The sequence below is a fragment of the Montipora foliosa genome, chromosome 1 (assembly GCF_036669935.1).
Source record: "Montipora foliosa isolate CH-2021 chromosome 1, ASM3666993v2, whole genome shotgun sequence".
NCBI classification, from domain to species: domain Eukaryota; kingdom Metazoa; phylum Cnidaria; class Anthozoa; order Scleractinia; family Acroporidae; genus Montipora; species Montipora foliosa.
This window is the reverse complement of record NC_090869.1, coordinates 45605172-45627928: the sequence shown is the minus strand read 5'-3', so window position 1 is coordinate 45627928 and position 22757 is coordinate 45605172. Positions and strand designations below refer to the sequence as shown.

Here is a 22757-nt window from a genome sequence, read left to right as displayed (position 1 = left end):
TATTCACTTTTTTTCAAACTTGAAAATGATCTCAGCGAGATCGAAACGTCGGAAAATTTTATCCCTAGTTTTTATCTTAAAATGTATTTCGAAGAAACTACTTATTAAGTAAATCTTGTGGACAGGATAGTTGGTATCAAAACAACAAACGAATGACCAAAGCTCGAGTTATCTTGGTCTGACCGACCAGTGGGTTTCTACTCAAACCATGCTAAACAAACTGCACCATTTTGTGGGCCGGGTGTGCAATAAGTGGTTCACGCCGAATTTTTTAAAGATCAAAACATCTTAACCCTTTCAGCACCGATAGTACCAAATGGCACTTTAGATTTTACTCTGTCAAACGCCAGACGATTTTACTCGTCAATGGGGAACCCCTCGGGGCTTAAAGGGTTAAGCTAAAAGCGTGAAAAAACTATGTCCCCGTTTAACCCTTTCAGCCCTGATAGTGCCAAATGGCACTTATAGATTTTACTCTGTCTAACGCCAGACGATTTTACTCTGTCTAACGCCAGACGATTTTACTCTGTCTAACGCCAGACGATTTTACTCGTCAATGGGGAACCCCTCGGGGCTTAAAGGGTTAAGGTGGTTCAAAATAGTTTCAACACTTCGAAGACACTCTCTTTAGAACGAATGGCGCTACGACACTGTATCACGTAACAGCAATGTTATGGTACCATATGAAACACCGGTTATTTCCAAACAAGATGTGGTCATTATTGTGATGTAATAATCTACCTTGGCAGCGAGAAAGCCCAGCAAGAATACCTTGTATTTTAGATTTAGTTGCTCATACCTCAAAAACGAACTCGGTGACCCCCCCCCCCCCCCCTTCCTTTTTATTGCTGAAGAGTGATCAGAAAACCAAGATGAAACTTTCCGCCAAGTTGAAAAAAAATCTTTACTGCAGAGTCAGAGCCAACTTAAAAAAATCACAGAATTAAGGTGGCTCTGAATGCACTGTACAAATGTTTTTTAAACTTTGCAGAAGTTTCATCTTGCCTTTCTGAATACTTTTCAGAAATAAAATATGGGGGTCACCGAATTCGCTTTTGAGATATAAGCAACTAGAGGCAAAAGAAAGGGTGTTTTTACGGGGCTTTCTGTTACGATAGTTACACATTACGTCACAATAATGACTGCATCTTCGTGTTTTATTTTGTACCACAATATTGTTAATACACGAAACAGCGTTGTAGTGCCGATCCTTTCTTCTAATAAGAGCGTTACTTGAAAGTGTTGAAACTGGTTTGAGCCACCTTAAGAAATGCTGATTTCAACGATGACCATAACAGCTGAGCTGACAAGAGTATCACAATACTGAAACCAGTTACTGTAGACCTGCTGTTACGACGTTACGTTTTCTTGGTGCCATTTGTGAAGTCTATTACTGTTTGTCTTGTTGCAGTGCGGAGAACATTGAAAAGTGGTATAAGTCCAGAGGATATGGAAAAACTCACCAAACAGGTCAATAATTTCGACAGCAAATGACGCTAGTCAACTTAACTTAATGCAGAAAAAATATTCACAATTATTTTATACAAAGAGATTGTTCATTATTTTACTATAAGACTCCGTTTTTAGAAAAGTGAAGTCGGCACGTGCCACAGGGATCGCGTCCCGTCGAAGAGAAAAATTTCGATAGATGTAAATAAATCTTAATTTTGTAGGAATTTTGTAAAATTTCTTTTCACTCCCAGTTTTGATTTCAAAAAGCGGTTGTCGATTGTCTGGTGATACTGTATATTTTAGAGTAATGAAATGACCTTGTCAAATGAGATATTTCATGTAATATATTTTTGTCACGTTTAAAAATTGGGGAAATTTAAAAGCATTAGATTTCGTTCTGTATGTGGGAGGAGAGCGAAATTGACTGTTTCTCCACACAGCCTATGAATCAACCACGTGCACTCCATTTTGTTCTTTATTTTATTTTTATCCTGTGAATGGTATTGCTCAGCAGTTAAGAGAAAAGAGCTTGTCTAAGGGTTTTTCTATTCTCATATTTCACACTTATCTCCTATTATTCGAAAACCTAGTAAAGTTATTCGGGATGTGAGTTAAGCCATAGTTAATAGATGTAGGCTGGTTATGAAACTCGACAAGTTTCTTTGTTTCATGTTTTTGTTCGCTTTTTTGGCCTTGACCCTGCACAAAACCCGACAAAAACACGCTTTTTTCAGCAGGATAGCCAATCAAAAGCTTCGACTAATTTATTCGAAATTAACTTCCGAACCGAAAACAAAAGATTGTGCAGGGTCACGGTCGGTTCAACATGTAATTGCGACTGTATTGTTCCTGCTTTTGAAATTTCCAAGGGTTTCATAACCAGTCCCTAGATTAACTATGGTTAAGCCAGGTGTTGATTTTCTTATTTAAGCGAGGCATCTTTCCTTCGCTCAAACTGTACACAGAACCTCGATCAGCATAATCGTCACACGCGCCTTTTGGGCACAGGATTAAGGGTGCAATTAAGTCAAAAATAATGAAGAAGCACTGAAAGCAGTTTGTAAATTAAAAACTAAGAACTAAAAAGGAATTATAAATATTCAGAGTGGAATATTTGGCAGTTAATCACCATCGATCCGTTAAAAGAAAAAATGAAGATCCGGGTACATTTGGAAGTGAGGCTGGTTAAACTTATACTATATTTAGATGTTTTGAATATCAGATGTCATTCACCAAGAAAGCCCTCGCCACAGCACCGTATGGGACTGATAATCGGCGAAAGGAAAATGTTGAGTATTGGATACAAAACTGAGAGGTTAACCAGTCAGATCAGAAGGAAATATATATTGTTCAGGGCCAGGTTGTTAAAAGGTCAATTAAGCTAATCCAATCATGATTTTACTGGAAACTTGAGTTGCAGTTTATTTAGTGTTTCAAAAACAGTTTCCTCAAGATTTTAAGGGTTCAATTTTGACTTAGACTTTTGTTTTCCTTTAGCCTAAAATAACTTAGTTAAAGCTTCTCTGACTTACAAAAGTCATACTTATTATAGGTTGGTACTTAATCGCGGATTAGTGTTAATCGGCTTTTGAACAACTGGGACCAGGTGTTTACCGGCAATCAGAAGTACTTACGCCAAAGCGCCAGGTTCAGAACAGTGCTTGCTAAATTTATAAATCTGCATGCAGCAGCTTGCATCAAGCAAAAGGAATCTGAATCTTTTCTTGTCTTCCATTTCAAATCGCATTTCTAAACTAGAAAGGAGTTTACTTCTTGTAATTTCAGGGCAATTGGAAAGGTGTTTTGGGTGGATTGAATGTTTTGCTGACCTGTTCAAGTTGCAGCTAGCTAACAATGACAATGACTTGACTACAACACATGATCTCAGTACTGTATGTGGAAATGAAACACCGGCGTTTTGTTATGGAACTATTACAGTTTGGAAGTATTGCTTTCGTCACTTGCTGCTCGCTTTTGGATGTAACCGACTGTACTTTAAGACTTTAAGACATTACCAACTGTTGTCGACTAAGTACGACTGCATGACTAACTGCATAATTTATCTGGTTCGGGGCGTCTCTTTAGGGGTAAATCACTCTTAGTATCAGGTTCTTGAATTTGCTTGTTTCTTTGGTTTTTTTGTTTTTGTTTTTGTTTTTGTTTTTTTATATTTGTATTCTTGCGACTTTGCAGTCGTTGTATTTAAGGAGCCATCTTTCACGAAAGTTGGCTTGTTTGAAATCATGCTCAGTATTAAACAATGTAAAATGATCGCTCGATTCGTCTTACAGTGAAGCTTGTTTTTTCGTCACGTCACATCGGCCGCCGTGTTGGTACAAGAACAAATGAAAGGCAAATCATTATATACAATTTTGAGCATTTTTGGTTTAAGCGCAGCGCTAATAGCCGGAATGCAAAATCTCAGTAAAAGTTCTTAGAACAAAGAAAGTCTATCACCAGCACGAAAAATACGGAAGAAATTAAACATTCGTAATTCGCGATGGCCTCATGGTTAGTGTGCTCGACACCGGATCGAGTGGTCTGGGTTCGGGGCCTGGCCGGGGACATTGTGTTGTGTTCTTGGGCAAGACACTTTACTCTCACGGTGTCTCTCTCCACCCAGGTGTATAAATGGGTACCGGCGTAATGCTGGGGGTAACCCTGCGATGGACTAGCATCCCATCCAGGGGGGAGTATAAATACTCCTAGTCGCTTCATGCTACAGAAACCGGAGATAAGCGCCGGCCTGATGAGCCTTCTGGCTCGTAAGCAGAGACTTTACCTTACCTTAGTTCGCATAATAGATAACTCTATTTGTAACGTCTTACGGAAAAGATATTCGGCCATGTAATATTCCTTTGCGTATATCTGAGAGACGTTATTTGCATTGGCACCATCACCTAACACAATGCAATCAAATGTGTTGATATTAACAATTAACAATTATTGGATGAGGTTGAGCATCTTAGCGATAATTATCAAGGCCAAAGTTTGTGTTATCTGCTGAAGCCGAAGGCTGAAGCGGATAACACAAACTGAGGCCTTGATAAGTATCGCTAACATGCGAAAACCGAATTGGTTAGTATAATTCTATTCAGTAGTCTCACGATTGGCTGATTAAAAGCAATTCATTCTATCTGGATCTTTTTTGGTGAGGAAATTTAAGTTCAATGCAGTCTACTTGTTTCCTATTCGCTAGATTATCGGTTAACTCTTCGTAAAAATCATGAAGAACTGACATTTTTAGTCGCGAATCCTTACAGCACACGCGCGAAGGCGAAATCCTCAGAGAAAAGCGAGTCGTCGGCAAAGGTCTATGACTGGTGGTGCAGCTATATAACGAGCTTTTTGGAAAAATTGCTGGAACTAGCCGCCTTCTGTGGAAGACATGGTCAAGTCGTAAGTTCATTGAAAACTAGCCACAGCTTTCAATTGTATTTCGCCTCATAGCATTGCCCATGCAATCACTATAGCATCCAGCCCCTGAATTGCACAACCCATTCTCTTGATCACTCACACTTTGTCGTACAAAACTTTGGATTATCCAACTCTCTGACATATTGGATTTGTGTGTTTGCTTAACAGCTGGCAAAATTTTGAGCTTTGATTTTTATCCGTAGGCTGTTAATTTTGGATTTCACGATCCACCTCAAACCTCACTGACCCATTGGACCTCAGAGGGTTGGGTCTAGGGAAAAGCGGCGTCATTTACTTTCAGTGTTAAAATGCGGCTCCTTATATAAGCAAAACATGAGTTAAAAAAACTCCCGTGCTGCATATTAAGGGTCTGTTTACATGGAGGTTGGATGCCCCGGCTGACCGAGTTATCGGGCTTGTGAAGGATAAAACAAGAAACTCACTTAAGCGGGACGGTTCTTTTAAGTTGGCCACTGAGCACAACGAACAAGATCGCAGACAAAAAAAACGTTTTGGTGGGAAGTTTAATTTTTTTATCACTTGTTATCACTATTTTGCACTTTATTTGTCATTTCGTTCAGTAGATGTCGCTGGTAAGTGATAACGACGAAACAGGATGGTAATTCCGCGCCGCCATGTTTTCGCGGTCTTATCACCTCGGTAAGCCGGGATAACCCGGCACGAACCGTTTACATTTCATAAAGATAGTCCGCCTAGAAGGATGCCTCTGGCAAGTATAGATAGGGTGCCCCGGGAAGGCGGGTTATTAAACACTTGAATGCGTTTTCTAAAGAAACGTCCCAGCGTTGAAATTTAGCTGCGAACCTTGGCAGGTAGTTTCAAGTTTGGTCGAACCCTCTGCATTTTCTACCGTCGTTCTCGTTAATTGCATATGGTTAGTTAATTCTTCGATAATTCCCTTTTCTCTTTTTATTTCTTCTTTTAATTATTGGAAGTTTGCAGTTTTGTTGTTTGAGCCTCTCTCGGTGGTTTTTAGGACCATCATTTGCGAAACCTGGCGTCAGAGCTGCCGTCTGGTCTTGGCCTCCACCTCAACTGGAACACTCGCCTCCTGCAACATAGAAGGAGTTTGCTGCTGCCACAGACGTGGTTCGGGACTCTATGGTGAAAACGGAGCATGTTGCAATTCATCTCCAGCGTTTGTTAATTTTACGCATTCACACTCAGTTGTGGACGCGGCTATTCACGTAATTCACTGGGCTCATAATATCGCAGGGTTATCTTGTCATCCCTGGAAATTTGATCCTCCATCGACGATCGCGGCAGACTGGTGTCACTAAAAAAACCGAAACGAATTCGCAGATCTTTCGATTTCTCCTGCTTATATCTGAGGCATATTCAGACAGCAGAAGAATAACGGAAAGATATCCAATACGAATGAAAATGCATCAATTTTTTTCTCAACCGATCTCACAGCTTATTGCAAAGTATCAGAGATGGGCCACATCCCGTTGTTATTTGGTTAATAATGTACATAAAAAAACTACTCGATTCTGATTGACTGAGAGTAGTGCTGGTTTTTTGCTAACAACACTGTTTATTCGAGTGCAAAAATAGCTAATTCAGTGCAATTTACGCACAGACCTCTCGCTTTTTGATTGGTCAATGAGCAAGCAAAGTCGGAGATAGTCGGTACCGATTTGGAACACTTTTTATCGCGGGCTGTAATCTCGTACCCGTTCCCAAGGGCTTTTTTATGTTGGGTACTTTACAAAACCTGTACGTGTAAACAACAGATTTTGTCTGGAACCAGTACTTGTTTCTACCCGAGCAGTTCCTTCTCTTTTGAAGTGTAAAAGGGCCTCCGTTCGGATGGAGTTGGTACTTGGACGGGAGACCACTGCGAAGTCCCTTTAACGACGATCTAAATTTTTTTACACTTGATTTCATTTTTTATTTATTTTTGACCGTTGAAGGCTATTTTCTTATCTTCTGTCTGTCTTTTTTTATTCCTGCAATGGAAGCAATGGATTCATTTTCTTGTTCGGGTTTGGTAATATCATTGAAATGATCGATTTCCACTAAATCCCTTTCAATAAAATCACTATCGTTAGTCTCTATATCTGTTCCATCAAATTAGTGCCTCATCCGCTCCATGAATGAGCCAAAAAAAGGAGAGTTTTGTTTTTCTTGCGTCAAGTCTGCACTCCGAAAATCGAAAACGCGTAAAATATTAGAAATGCAATGCAAACAACAGCAGCCGTGATGGTGCAATAATCTGATGCGAGAGGGCCCGAGTTCGAACAACGGGTCAGGCAGTTCGCGGATAGGGAATTTAACAAAAAGTGCAATTCGTGACTACAAAAAAGAAAACAAAAAGAACACGAATAAAAAAAGAGAGAAGAAATAGTGAGCAACCATCCAAGGCTAATTGCCATATCACATTGAAAAAAAAAAACCCGAAAAAATTAACACATCGCCTCGTGTACAGGACTTTGTGGTTTGGCGTGCTTCTTTCGTGCAGCTGAGGGCTCTGGTTCGAACTACCTTTAAATACGGAATTGTAATCGTTCCCCGGTACCCCCTGTTTGTGGGTCTTAATTCAATTTCCGCGGGGTATGCACATTTGTGACTACGAAGACTGATACGAAGAAAAACAAGAACAACAAAAAGGAATGGGCCAGAATTGCTACATAAGCAGCACCCGACTTACTTTTCGGTTTTCCAATGTAAATATCCGATAGTGGTTTGAAGTTAACATTAAAACATTTGCCGCACCTGAGAATTTTCCCGCGTTTTGAATATCTGTGGCTTTTACCAAAAAATGTCAGGTAGGAAAATACAAGAGACAATATCAAACATGTAGGCAGTGGAGATTGAAAATGCTAAAACTGAAACCGCGGCTTTCCCAATGGACAGCTGGAGTATCGACGACTTCAAAGTTTGCGGAAGAGACCGTGTATCGGATAATCAATGATGATATAACTATTTCTGTGGCGGTTTTCCGTAAACTACAAACTCTGAACAAATCAATGCTTAAAACTGCTGAAACTGGTTAGCGGCTGACTCACATCAGTCGTGGCTCAGATGGCTAGTGCGCAGCTTTCGGAGTGAGAGGTCCCCAGTTCGATCCTCGGTGACGTCAACGTCTGTTTCGACTTTCCTCTGATCCGTGTAGCTATAGCTTGAAATCCCCCTGACAGAGGGAGGGGGGTAAAGGGCGCACCGTCGGCTTCCATTGATACCAGCCTCGTAGCTGAAGGAACTACCGACGTTAAATTAAGTTACTTTGCCTTTGCCTTTGCCTTTGCCTTCAAAAACGTGCTATCGACTGAACTGAAACTTAACCCTATTTCACTTGAATGAATTCTTTCAAAATGTCAATCAAAGTCTTGTAAGCATCCGGCAATCAATTAATTAATCATTTCTGTCGCGGAAACACCCAAAAAGCCACAGGCGCAAACTTCCAATTGCAACGCCATGTGATTGCATCACACCACGGCGTACATCATAGGGGGTTTCCTAATAGGCCACCAAGCATTTATCAGGACAACAAAATTTACGGGTTAGTTACCCGGCTTTTGAAAAAGGGACAACCTGGAATTTTTCTAATTTCGAGCACTGTAACCATCTCGTATTTTTTCGTGTATATTATTAATAACCACATGATTTTTCTCGTGCAATTTGGAATAAACTAGTTTACCTAAATGGTAGAAATGCTGCCGAGGGGAAGGGAGATGTTCAATTATGCTAACGGCAGTTCGTATGTGAAATTGAAGGGAGATTTTAATAGGTCTTGAGCAGAAATTTTACAAACGTGGACCTTCAACTGGACCTCCTTCTGGACAGCACTCGAGAAAAGAAAGACAACAATACATGGTTTTCACATTGACGTCATCAAATTCTAAAATCAAACTCGAAGGTCTTCGGGATTTTTATCTAAAAGAGGTTGATGACCTAGCACCACGAATGTCCACGGGCAAAATATTACATGAATCTACTATTCGATGGAAATAAGAATATTTAAGGGTATTAGTCCGAGCATATTTTTTTTTTAACATCAGATGATCAGCTTAATGTCTAAAAGAATAATAGTCACAGTTGGAGTGAAAATCTACAAATTGTGAAACATCAATGTCAACAAGTCCTTTTAGTACCTTAAAAAACATCAGTTAAAGCTCTCCTGTCTTCCAAAGATAATATATTTAACTTTTCAAGACGGGTTTCATAGCTGTCCTTAGTCTTTAAAATAGATTTAGGGGCTCGTCTCTGGACACCCTCAAGCTTGTCAATGCTATTATGTGAATACGGGGACCATACCACAGAGCAGTATTCAAGGTTAGACCTTACTAAAGAACAGTAGAGGGTCCTTAGAGTCTTCAAATCATTTAGTCCTTTACAGTTCTTTTAATCAATCGCAAGCATCCTATTTGCCATGGCAACAACACAGTTCACATGGGAGTTCCACCTTTACTGATGGTCAGTAATAGCACTCAGATCCCTGAATTCGTCAACTTCCTCCAACTCAGTGTTGTTCACTGAGAAGAAAGTTGAGGTGAATGGTTGTTTCTTCCGAATAATTTTCATAATTTTGCATTTCGTAACATTAAACTCCATACCGTTCAGCGTACTCCATCCTTCGAGGTTCAAAAGATCTTGTTGAAATAATTCAAGGTCCTCAACAGAATCTATGATTCTTGAGCTTTTACAGTCATCCGCATATAGTGCAATGGTGTTACCAGGGAGTACTACATTTGGCAAGTCGCTTACAAATAGAATGAAGAATAGATACAAAGCTATTTGGTTGGGAAAAAATGTCTATCTCTATAAATCCTAGCAGTTTGAGCCTTTCAAGTACATTAGGAGATGTGTTCATACACGTTTATTTTATCTCACGAGCGAAAAGTACTTTCATCGCAAAGTGAACTCCAGATGTTTCCGTTGATTACCGGCGGCCATATTGTTGGACCTTACTCCAAAGTGGCCACCATTTTAGACACTAACGATTTTGTCAATAAACTCCTTACCATTGGCAAATTACCCTCTAATTAACTATTAGTAACACTTGACGTCTCATCTTTATACACTAATATTCCACATAATGAAGGTATTAATGCTTGTGATCATTTTTTACGCACTGATCCTCACAACACCGTTTCTACTGGCACTATTTGCGACCTCATCCGCATGATTCTCACCATGAATAACTTCACTTTTTATGATAGCCACTACCTTCAAATCCACGGCACAGCTATGGTCGCTAAAATGGTCCCCTCTTTTGCTAACCTCTTCCTCGGGCTTTTCGAAAAAAATGCTCTAAGGAACGCCCCATTTCAACCCCATACTTGGTTGAGATACATCGATGACATTTTTATGATCTGGACTGAAAGTCCAGAGACCCTTAAAATTTTCATCGATTATCTCAACAACATTCACCCTACCATAAAATTCACTAGCTCACACTCTCCCACTAATGTTCCTTTCCTTGACGTTAACGTCTCGCTAACTAGAGACGAAAACATAAATACAGACCTATACACGAAACCTACGGACAAACACCAACATTTACTTTATTCCTCTTGTCATCCTCTACACACAAAAAAAGCAATTCCTTTCAGCCTAGCACTCCGCCTACGACGAATTTGTTCTACCGACGAAACGTTCAAGATTCGCACCACTGAACTAACGACATACCTTCTGAAAGGAGGTTACAAACGCGACTTTGTTACTAAACAAATACAACGCGCTGCAGACATTCCCCGCATACATACCCTACAACCAATACAGACAAACAAACCCGAATGCATACTTTTCATAACGACCTATAATCCATCACTTCCTTCCATCTTCAACACAATCTACTTCTTTCTTCTGACCGCTGCAAAAACGCTTTCCTACATCTACCTGTTGTGGCTTTCAGGCGCTCCCCTAACCTTCGAGACCTGCTGCTAACAGCTAAACTGTTCCCTAATGTAACTCCTTCTAATTCCGAACTCCCTTCCGGTTCTTTTCGCTGTGGCAAAAACTGCGCTACCTGTCCTTACATTTTCCATGGACTAACCAACTACAGATTCTTCTCTACTGGCGAAACGCGCACCATTAATTCCCACATAACTTGCGAAACTAAAAACCTTATCTACATGATGCAACAGATGCCATCTACAGTACATAGGAGAAACTAAACGACGTTTAAAAGACCGTTTTAAGGAACACCGCCGCACTTTAGATAACGCTAACACCAAATCCAAACCTACTACAGTCGCAGAACATTTCCTCTCCTCTCTCCACAACATCTCTAAGGACATGCAATTAATTCCTATCGAAAAATATTTTCTAACAGAGACTCGATTTTATTTATTGTATTTAAAGATTCACCCTAAGGTGGGTGTTAAATACAATAGGACACTAAGTCCCCTACAAGGTATTTACACCATATTGCGGTAAAACCTGATGAGTTTTGAGGCTGCGAGGCGTGTTGCTGGCTAAGTGTTTCATGTTTATAGTCATTCTGCTTTGATTTCTTCTCTAGGTATAGGATTTGGGCACCGGATTTGTGTACTTATTTGCTTTCCCAGCAGCGGGAAAAGGTCGACTAAATGGGCAAAACAAACCTGCACTGCCTTCATGCAAGTTTGAATGGGACACAAACGTGCGATTGTGAGCTGATCTGAGCTACCGTTTCAGTGTGTTTCCATCTCTCACGGTGAAAAGGATAGCGAAATAAGAAAGCGATGGCTGGGGAACATCAACAAGGAAATAAGGAAGAAAAAGTGTGGACTCTTCGCGAGTGTGTAGCGCGCGTTTTAAAGACGGCCAATCTACAACTGAAAATCCCGAGCCAACAAAGGATTAAAGAAAACTAAGGAGATTGCTAACTTGAGGATCTATGTTGAGCAAGCCATACGAAGATTACAAACATTTTGCCTTATAAAGAATGACAATATTATTACTGTTTATGCTTCTATTTGTAATTTATGCAAACATTATGAACGCTATAATATAGGCCAACATTCCAATGAAAATAGAGTGGGATTCCAATGAAAATTTAAGCCTTTGTGGAATTTCACGGGGATGGGTGACTTAGTATATAGGAGACTTCAATGTTTATAAACAATAACATTATTCTTTAGTTATTTGAATTTTGCTAATCACAGAACAAAAGAATCCTTTGTTTTGACTGCCAATAGATCTGTGGTTGCAACGTGAATGACAATAGGTGTAGTCCTGTTCCGGGACTCCCTCTTACCCCGCCCTGAAAATGGGCCTGGAACCCAGGCGGGAAAAGAGAGAATCCTTTATTACTTGCAGGCGCATGCTCGGAATGACGCCATTTTTTCCCCCGAAACTGGGGGGAAAACCATATTTGGAAAAAGATTCCTTATTTGGGCATAGTTTATTCCGAGTGCTTTTACACTGGATACATGGAGATAATGTGAAAGGAAATTATAAGCCCAAGTTTCTGGAGGCAATTGATTTCGCTTTCACTTTACCTTTGTGCCTAAGGCGGAAAAACTGCAAGCTATTCGTGCAGTCGTTACCGGTAATGATGGTTTTGTTAAACCTGCAACAGGATTTGGCAAGTCTGTTTGCTACATGGTTGTTCCTTTAATATGTTTGCGATTTTCTTCGATCTGAGTCCGATGTTAATTGTAAGTCAGTCCTTCTTATCGTGAGTCCCAATCGTGGAAGATCAGATGGATGACATTCGAAAGTATGGAATTTCGTGCCTGAAACTCAACTGAACAGCTGCATGATGTTGGCGCAGAAAAATATCAAATTTTGATTTAATTGCTCTCCCGAGACTCCTTGAAACTTACAAATATACTGTAAGTTGTGGATGTGAATCGCTCAACGAAGACTAATAAATGTCCAGCTGGAACTCTTGTTTATTGTTCATTATTTATTGTTCATTACTTCTGTCAATCTAGTTATGTGATAATTGCACCGATCCAGTGAGCATATATTTGAGTTGCCCAGTAATTATTGAAACTTTGATTGTTTCAGGAGTTTACGCCAACCAATTTTTTTTCAAAATCGGGCACAAATTTTTTGGATACCCAATATAAAACAGTCAGGTGCAAAATGTCGTAAATACTCTCAGTTTTTTCAGGAATAATACACAAACACTGGTGACACACAGAGTTTTTTTTGTTTTTTTTTTTTTTGAGTAATTAGAGTAGAGTAATTTACTCAGACTATTAATTTTTCCTTAGAATAATTTTTCAAAGCACTCGTTGCATTAAATCTTTCTTTCCTCATAAGGACAGACTTAAGGCGTGGCCAGATGGCTAAGGTCTTATGTAGAGGTGGCTGTTGAGACTGCAGTGATTTTTATATCGGTAAAATTAAAAGACGATTGCATGACAGAAAAACTGAGCATTATTCCTGATAAAGTTAGATAAAAAGTTAAACGAAGTTGAATCACAACCTGGACTATTTGTTGCTTTACATACTAGTTTGTGTTGATAACGCAATTATGAAGCAATAATTTATACATATATATGCTCAGTTAAACATCGATTATTCGGACGTTAATTGTCACGATTTTTTTTTCTGGTCAAAATTTGTTCGTGAATATTAATTAATAACGATGAAATAATGCTACTTAAAAGCGTGTGTCACCTTGCTTTAATCGTTGCTACTTAAAAGCACTTTCCTTCTGAAACTCATTGTTACAGGTAAAGTACTGCAGATAATATGAAATTCTGACTCCGAGCTGTTTTGTCGCTTATTGAAATGCTATGCTATATTTACTAGTTCAGCCTTTGCATCGACTTATTGCGATCTTCTCTCGGTCGTTACATTTATTCGGCAATAATTTTCCAACATCACTGTGATCGGGTTCCCTTTATTTACATATCCAGCCTGGCATCTAATGCAATATGATTGGTTCATTCCGAGCATGCGCCTGCAAGTAATACAGGACTCTCTCTTTTCCCGCCTGGGTTCCAGGCCCATTTTCAGGGCGGTGTAAGAGGGGGTCCCGGAACAGGTGGCGTAACGGTGAGTTTCGCTATGACCTTGGTCTACACCAATTTCCTAAAATGCAAAGAACCCGTGACAACAACAAGAGCTGAATTCTACATGTGTTATTTGCATTCACTTTGTAGCAGGCTTCAAGTGGTTTACATGTACATCTACAGAATATTGTAGTTGGAGCCAGTAATCTTTTTCCAACCGGATACACTTGTCAGTATGTACTAGGAAGTGGAACCATTCTCTCTCAGTTAGAAGCCAATTGCCCTCGAACTTGAGCATAGTAGGAATGTTTCATCTTTAATGATTTAATGTAACCTCGTCATAATTTTTTGTGCAGGGATACAGTTTGCAATACAAAAGGGCATTTAACTTCAAGGATTCATTTTCCACAGCAAGGCAGTCTTCTTATAAATCAGGCGATGCCCCTAGAAACTGTTTGGTAGCATGAAACAAATATTCCATATTCATAATATTTTATATGTTTAAGCCTTTTTTTTTTTTTTGAAGATCTCGAGGCAGAAGGCCTTAGCAACCGGTTCCACTTCCCTGCCATATTTTAATAGACAATTTTCTTTTATGCAAGAGCCAGCTGAACAAAGTAGAGGTGCTGGATCTTGGGAGACCTAATATTATAAGCAGCGAATAAAACAAAATGAACCAAGGCTGGCTGTAAGGATATATGTGATTTACAATATTGTCAGGGATGGCCTAACATCTTCAGGGAGTTGAATGATTTGCTCTTACAATTTTTTGAAATACAAATTTAAATTAATATATAAGACATTAAAAAAACTAGGTACAGGATTATGCGCCGATCAAACCGAAACTTCAACATCCCTCCCCGGGCAAACCCCGGGCATTTGACTATCGTCGTGCCCAGGGAGTGGGGAATTTGACCTGTGCCTTCGTGGGGTGGGAAAAATTGAACCGGAAGTGTTAGGAGGTTTCAAATGGTTTTTTATTTCGGGCGCCGAAGGCGTCAACAGCTATAAAACACTTGTTTGGACGAGATGGAAGAGTTTAAAGGAAGAGATATAGCATTTGTGAGCGATTGGCTTACAAAAAAGGTCTTCAAAAGGTCTTTACTAAAGACGACAGGAGCCGACAACGATTCTTCTTTGTAGGGTATGACAGACAAATCCGACGATAGCGTAGGGCATTTGAACACCATTTTGGCCCGGGGAGGCGGGAATTTGAACGATCCAATCTTCAAAAGTTCAAATGCCAGGAGGGGGGGGGGGTGGGGGAAATTGAAGTTTCGAGTTGATCAGCGCATCACACATTATAGCGGAGCTCCGCGTGCGGAGCACCATTGTTAAGAAAATATGGTAACCGGTGGTAACCCAAACCTAAAGCGCGAAAAACCTTAAATAACAATGACCACAACCAGGTTTTCTGAGCCCGCGAGACTGAGAACCCCCAGCAAACCATTCTTTTAACGAAAACCGCTGGTCAGCAACCTGGTTCTGTCATTGCTGCCTAAGGTCTTCCTGTTAGCGCACGCACCTTTTTTCTTTCGCGTCGAACTCTCTTACCCTTTACTATAGTGTTTATCATGTGAATAATGTCCGCAGTTGATAACAGTGTTAAAGTTAGATTCGAGGGGAGACCTCCAGCAAGCGCTCGAAGAAAGCCTGTCTTTGTTTCCTTTTGTACATTTAAAAGCAGAGTGAAGACCTATAATTGAGAAAATTGTGGCGAGAAGAGATGGTTTCGGGCTACTGAAAGAGTCTTACCTTTCAACTGTTGCCTCGAGTTTTAACACTAAAGCTTATGAATTCCCTGGTAATCCATTGGTGGTGGTGATTTCTCCGCTTATGTCAATTTTTGAGAATATCATATCATACTTTTAACACCATTTTTTATGACAGTTGAAAGTTTTAAAGTCATTGAACACTAAATTCCCTAGTAATCCATTGGTGTTAGTGATTTCTTCGCTTCTGTCAATTGTTGAGGACCAGGTAAAGTACCCGAGGTCACTTGGAATTCAGGCCGCTTACATTGGGGAAAGCGAAACAATAGATCAACAAATATTGAACTGGGGGCATTACTAGACCACGAAAGAGATTAAATGTCGATTAAATATCGTTTTAGGCCTAATCAGGCCTAAAACGATATTTTATGTTATATCCAACCTTTGTCAGTTAGTATTCAAAGTATGGTGGGGTCATACATTGTGTTTTGGTGCTTCGTTTCGCTGTTTCGTTGTTTAGTAATGTCCCACTAACTGGGGACAAGAAATTCAGGCGAATGTTCTCTAAGGAGTTTTATTAGAAGAACACTGTTGCTGTTGTTTGTGATGAGGTACATACAGCTGTTCATTGGTAAGTACGCTGATTTGTTTACTAGGACGGGTGCTACAATGAATTCATTGTGGGGGTCCTGAAGGGGTGCAATGGGATGTTGTTGCTCTGGGAAAATGGGATTTAAGTAACTAGCGGTGGGATTCAATCACTGGGAATGGAAGAAATGTCAAAAATCGGAATTATGAGTTAAGGACGGTGCCTACTATTGCGAGATACTCGGGTTTCCTATCGGTTATGCTTAATAATACAGGGATATTTTTTGCGTGGTTTAAAACTATCTCGGGGGTAACCATGCATTTTTGAGAGATAAATAAGCTTCAACTTGAAAAAGAACGCCATACATTGCTTGGTATTTTAAAGCTTTTTACAAATATTATTCATGAATTATCTTTGAAAAATGCGTGGTTACCCCCAATTTTCTTTTTGGATTTCAATAACACTTGTTAGGGTCTACATTTCCTGCATAATCACACACCGGGGCAAAAATATCTTTAATTAGTAGGCACCGTCCTTAAATTAATAGTTTCAAATTGGATTGGTTTCCCTCCTTCAGGACCCTCATTACCCAGTATACTTAACAGTAATGTGGCTTTTATTTAAAAGTGTTCAGTAAACATTTGTCTAATAGTTGACCGACACCTCACAATATCATGTTTTTGTCACCATTTTTTATATCAGTTGAAAGCTGATGAAGTAAGCCTTGTGACTGCTTAAGATAGAGTGCAATTGAACCTTTACATAAATGGACAAAAATTCCATTATAAAGAGCTACAGATGCCATTGCATTAATATTATATTTTTAAGCTGTCGGGATTGTTTTGAACTTCATCAATATTGTAATTCACACGTCTACTTATAATAACGCTTGTGTAAATACTGGGAAGCAGCAATATTTTAAGACATTGTGTACTACACATAACATGCAAAAACTGTCTACCAACACTCTGGGAAATTGTCACTTTCTGTTTTTGATAATTCTAAAAAAATTCTTCGTCCAAAAAATTAAGAATATTCCTTCAGGTTAGTCAATGTGAAGCCATTAGGTCTTTAAGTGAAGTTGAGCATAAAACAGACTTTTTTCGGTTGACAAGCTTTGTGCATTCCTTTTCCAACTTCAAACAGGTTTGACTCACAAAGGATTTCTGTAATTTTTTGGCCTTAAAGGCAGCTCTGGCAATTGCCCAGTAGTATGATGGTGATAATGGCTTGGAAAGAGAGATGCCAAGGCTTTGAATAGCTTTGAATACTGTGGAAGTTCCTGTACAGTTTTTTTTGATTTGTAATGCACAATCACCTGCAAGAAGCATAAAAATAAGCAATAAAGTCCTTCATTATAAGGATAATATACCAATTTTATAAATTGAGTTATTATTATAGGATGTCACTACTACATGTTACTTCAAGGGCCCTGCATGAAACAGCCCCAATAAGGAAAGGTACGTTTTTAATTGGGACGGGGTGGGGGTGGGCCGGGGCTTCGGAGAGGAGGGTCCTTAGTAATTTCTTTACAAATTGGGGAGGGTCAAACTTGTTTTATTCTCAACCCGGGGAGGGTAATAGTTTTTTTTTGGCAAGGAAAAAATTACTCCATGCAAAGCTACCAGTCGAGATTAATCTAAATTATTTACGGGTGTCGAAAAATTCACTTATCCAAAAAATATCTTCTCCCAACTAACATAATTGTCTCTCTCGACCCGTGCCCGCTTTCGCCCATATTTTGATGTTTCCTGGCGGGGTTCTGGTATAAAATCAGTCTCCGGTGAGGATTCGTCACTTAAGCTACTCGAACTTGAACCAACAACTCGATCTACTACATCATTTGTGAGTCAGTTTCGACCTCGGAAAGTGATGAGGTCACTTGTTGCCTCACATTTTTTAGCGGTGGCTGCCGAGGTTGTTGACGCTATGTTGAATTGTACCGCAAGCTGCCAATGAAAGCTTTGATCATTGCTACCTTTTCAGCTTTCTTCCCTTTAAAGGTGATCTTGTGATGGGAAAAGTACAAGGATAGCTCGTCCACCCTCAAGGACGACTGCTTATCGGAGTTGTACAGTCCAGCCCAGTCAATGTCATTGTACTCCCGGTTCAGTCGTTCCATTCACTCCCTTTCAGTCTCTTCTTTCTTCTTCTCCTTGCGCATTTTTATCTGGGCAAGGTGCTCAACATACTCTGCCACAAGCTTTTCGGGGACAATGTATTTATCTGAAAACTTTCTAATAGCCTCACTGTCCCCATTGGCTAGTTCTCTTTCCTCAAACAATCGCCTAATCTGAGCTCGAGGCTGGAGTCGTCCGGTACACGGCCATTGGTGGGGGTTGCACTCCAAGAGAGATAATGGAAGGTTGGCAGGAGCTTTGCCATAGTCACAATAGCCACAAGTTGCTCCATCAGACCTCATGAAATCCTCGCATTCCCCACAAGCACATTTCCCTCTTTCTATTCCTCGTACATCCTTGCCCATTTTCAAGTTTTCACCGTACAATCACACGCCACGCAATTAACTACTTTGTGCGCAGATGAACGAGTTTATATGAGTAACACTTCCAGTTTATTATTTCCACTTCCGGTTATTTTTGTCTTGAATAGGTTGAGTGGGGTGGGGGAGGGTCAGATATTTCTGTTTGGGTATTTTTGAAGGGTCATGCATTAATCCATTCCAGGAAGTGGGAGGGCTACGACTTTTTTCTCAAAAAAATTCTAAAATACATGTGCATGTCAAATTTAAGCCTCCGGCTTTGGAACAGCAAATGTTAATACTGGAGTTCTTGTCATTTAAGTGCTCTCCATCAAGTTAAAAATAATAAATAGCGCCTATACTTTCCAGTGCTAAGCGCTTTACAATGCTTCAAGGGTTAAAAAAAAACTTAAAAAGTCTAAAATAATCACAAAATTACAGAGAATACTAAGATAATTCATAAACTCGCTTAAAAAGAAAGGTCTTAAATTTAGATTTAAACTTATTTACATCAACGATCGATCTAATGTCAATAGGCAAATCGATCCAGAGTATAGGGGCAATGACTGAAAAAACCCTTAAACCGTATGTCTTTAAGTCATAGGGTTTAATGACAAGACGCCACTTGTCTGAAGCTGAGCGAAGGTACCTCGCAGGTTCATAACATGGATTAGGTCAACCAAATAATCAGGAGCTAAATTGTTAAGTATCTTAAAACAAATAAGATTAATCTTACAGATTATTCTTTGCTCCACCGATAACCAGTGCAACTCCTTTAGAGTATCACTTATGTGATCAAACTTACTTAAGCAGGCAATCACTCGTGCTGCAGCGTTTTGAACACTTTGTAGTTTGTTAATTTCATACTTGGGAAGACCATATAAAAGCGAGTGGCAAAAATCCAGCTTTGAATTTACAAATGCGTGCACAAGAACCTCAGCCGTTGTGACATTGATATACTTACGAATCTTAGCTATATTTCTTGGGTGGTATGATGCCCCCTTAACTATGTTGTTAATATGAAACGACATCGTTACGGTGTTGTCGAAAAAGACGCCGATATTTCGCACCTTATTTGTAGGCTCGATGACATCAGTTCCTATTTTAATAGAAGGTAACCGTGGGGGCAGTCTGAACCTAGAATAGAGAATAAGAAGTTCCGTTTTATCAACATTTAGTTTCAGTTTGTTAGTAGTCATCCAGTTAGTGATATGAACAAGACAGCTTTCAAACTGGAAAATTGTAGTGGTAAGATCATCCTGGTCATCGCAACTGAAGGTGGTATACAGTTGAGTATCATCAGCATATTGATGGAGTCCATATCATGGCGTCGTATTAGGTCGCCTAGTGGGGGCGTGTACAAGAGATACAGCAACGGACCCAACACGGACCCCTGGGGTACACCAAATCTGAGCAGACGAGCTGAAGAGGTAAATCCATCAATCTGAACTGACTGGGAACGATCCGTAAGATAAGACTGAAGCCACGAAAGCGCTTTTCCTTTTATACCAAACCAAGATCGCAATCTGTGTAATAAGATCTTATGATCAACGGTGTCAAATGCTGCTGATAGATCCAGCAGCAAAAGAACAACGCATTGTTTAACATCAATTGATTTCAAAGTATCATTTTGAACACGTAGAAGCGCCGTCTCACAGCTGTGATGTTCCTTATAAACAGACGGGAGGCTTTCATTCAGATCATTATCACGCAAATAATTCGTCAGACGTGTGGCTGCAGGTTTTTCAATAACTTTAGACAAAAACTTCAGGTTAGATACAGGTCGAAAGTCAGAAAAAATTTCAAAGTCTAGGGACGGTTTCTTCAACAGAGGAGACAACATTGCATTCTTCATGGAACTTGGCACTGAAGCTGAATTGAATGAAAGGTTCACGACTCTTTTGATAATAGGTAGTAAATCATCAATACAGTGACGTAAAAGAGAAGCAGGTACAGGATCAAGAGAACACGACTTGGTGGCGATTTTTTCCACAAGACCAGAAAGTTCATCCTCTGAAGTAGGAGAAAATTCGCTTAATTTACATGTAATTATGGCGTCATCAATCAATGGAAGAGCGGGAGCATCAGTAATAGATAACATATCCAGTTGATGCCTAATTGTCACAATTTTGTCTCAGAAAAAGTCGGCGAACTTATCACATAATTCCTTTGGAGAGCCACAGGATGGATAGTGGTTTTGAGGCTTACGACGCAGCATACGGATTGTGGTATTCGATTTATTTTCATTAACAAGACGCCTACATGGGCGTATTCGTGGAATGCGCAAACAGTTAACACAAATTGTCCAGTTACAGTCAACTTCAAGTACAGGTAAACTTCGGAGAATTGCGAGAGATTACCAGAAAGATAAATCTGTAACATAAATATTAAAACTCGTTATTAATGTTACTAAATTTGCAAATGCAAACAACGAAGTCCTATTAGCAGGTTATCTTGCAGTTTTACCTGCTTCCTTAACTCCATTCATCCAAAAATTACAAGATCAGCCTTAAATCATTCGAAAAACTTATTAAAAATCACAGTTCAACAACTTGTCATCCTGGGCCCGGTTGTTCAAAAGCCGATTAACGCTAATGCCAGATTAAAAATTAACCAAGGAGTTTATTTCTCTATTCCCAAATGCTGTTCAACACTGATAATCGGCAAAACTTTACATTAGAAGAAGTCAATCCTGAACAACAGAAATAAGCAAAAGAAACTTTCACCAAAAAGTTGAAAACATGAAACAAAAGTTTACGCTAATCCTGGATTAAGTTGACCCGCTTTCGAACAACCGGGCCCAGGGCCAGTTGTTCAAAAGCCAAGTTTTAAAACGAGTTTTACTCTCTACTCCCAAATGCTGTTCAAGGCTGATATTCCGTAAAACTATACATCAGAAGAAGTCAATCTTGAAAAACAAAAATAAGCAAAGGAAACTGTCACCAAAAAGTTGAAAACATGAAACAAAAGTTTACGCTAATCCTGGATTAAGTTGACCCGCTTTCGAACAACCGGGCCCAGGGCCAGTTGTTCAAAAGCCAAGTTTTAAAACGAGTTTTACTCTCTACTCCCAAATGCTGTTCAAGGCTGATATTCCGTAAAACTATACATCAGAAGAAGTCAATCTTGAAAAACAAAAATAAGCAAAGGAAACTGTCACCAAAAAGTTGAAAACATGAAACAAAAGTTTACGCTAATCCTGGATTAAGTTGACCCGCTTTCGAACAACCGGGCCCAGGGCCAGTTGTTCAAAAGCCAAGTTTTAAAACGAGTTTTATTCTCTACTCCCAAATGCTGTTCAAGGCTGATATTCCGTAAAACTATACATCAGAAGAAGTCAATCTTGAAAAACAAAAATAAGCAAAGGAAACTGTCACCAAAAAGTTGAAAACATAAAACAAATGTTTACGCTAATCCTGGATTAAGGTAATCGGCTTTCGAACAACCGGGCCCTGCTTTCGAAGTCCGGTTCCGTCATCCTGGTTTAGTTCCTTGCAAACTGTTTAAATCTGCCGTGGCGAAGACAAGAAGACAACATCTGTACTCTATTTCTCTCAAAAATTCCGTAATAGCGTGTTCTATAGTCCAGTCCAAAGTTCTAATTTTACAATTCCATAATCTTGATTTCAGTATCAGAGTTACTTGGTACCAAACGTTCCACAATAACTTGAAATCTCGTTAAGAAAAAAGCTTAAATCCAGTAGTCCAGTCCGGGTTAAGATCGCCAAAACTCTCTCTATCATCGATTCAAAACTCAACAAAAGCTACAAGTAGTAAATAGTTCTCAGAAACTACAAAAGTTCGTCATGATTCTACACTCGAGCTGGCTTCAAGGCTGACATGTTGATCATTTATAACTTCTTTTTCACCACAAGCTTAAGCGTGCACTCTGAGCTGCTGACAGCTTTCCAAGACCAATGTTTCTAAAGTTAACCCTTTCCAGCGGGGTTAGTATCTGGAGTTAGCATCTGGATGGGGGACGTCAAAATATGCGACTTACGGTCAGGAACATACGACCAAAAATTCAATTTTATTAAACGGTCAAAAATGCGAACTAAGCAAGGTACAGATTTTGCCAGCCTGCTTTATGCAAAACAAATATTGACGCAAAAGTATATGAATATTAATATGTAGTTTTTAAAGAGAGCAGAAGGAACTTCTAGGAAGTGTCGATCGAGAATAAAACA

The 22757-nt window shown here is 39.6% G+C and overlaps 1 protein-coding gene and 1 pseudogene across 1 annotated transcript in view; one reads left to right on the top strand and one right to left on the bottom strand.

Moving 5' to 3' along the window:
- The window catches only part of LOC137999559 (FH1/FH2 domain-containing protein 3-like), a 63357-nt gene extending 59641 nt beyond the window's left edge, over positions 1-3716 (top strand). Inside the window, exon 25 of the mRNA XM_068845368.1 lies at positions 1412-3716. Coding sequence (XP_068701469.1) covers positions 1412-1494 — 83 coding nt within the window. The 3' untranslated portion in view covers positions 1495-3716. The remainder of the gene's footprint in view (positions 1-1411) is intronic.
- Positions 3717-8765: 5049 nt separating this feature from the next.
- On the bottom strand, positions 8766-9447 carry LOC137969784 (uncharacterized; annotated as a pseudogene).
- Between the last annotated feature and the right edge of the window lie 13310 nt (positions 9448-22757).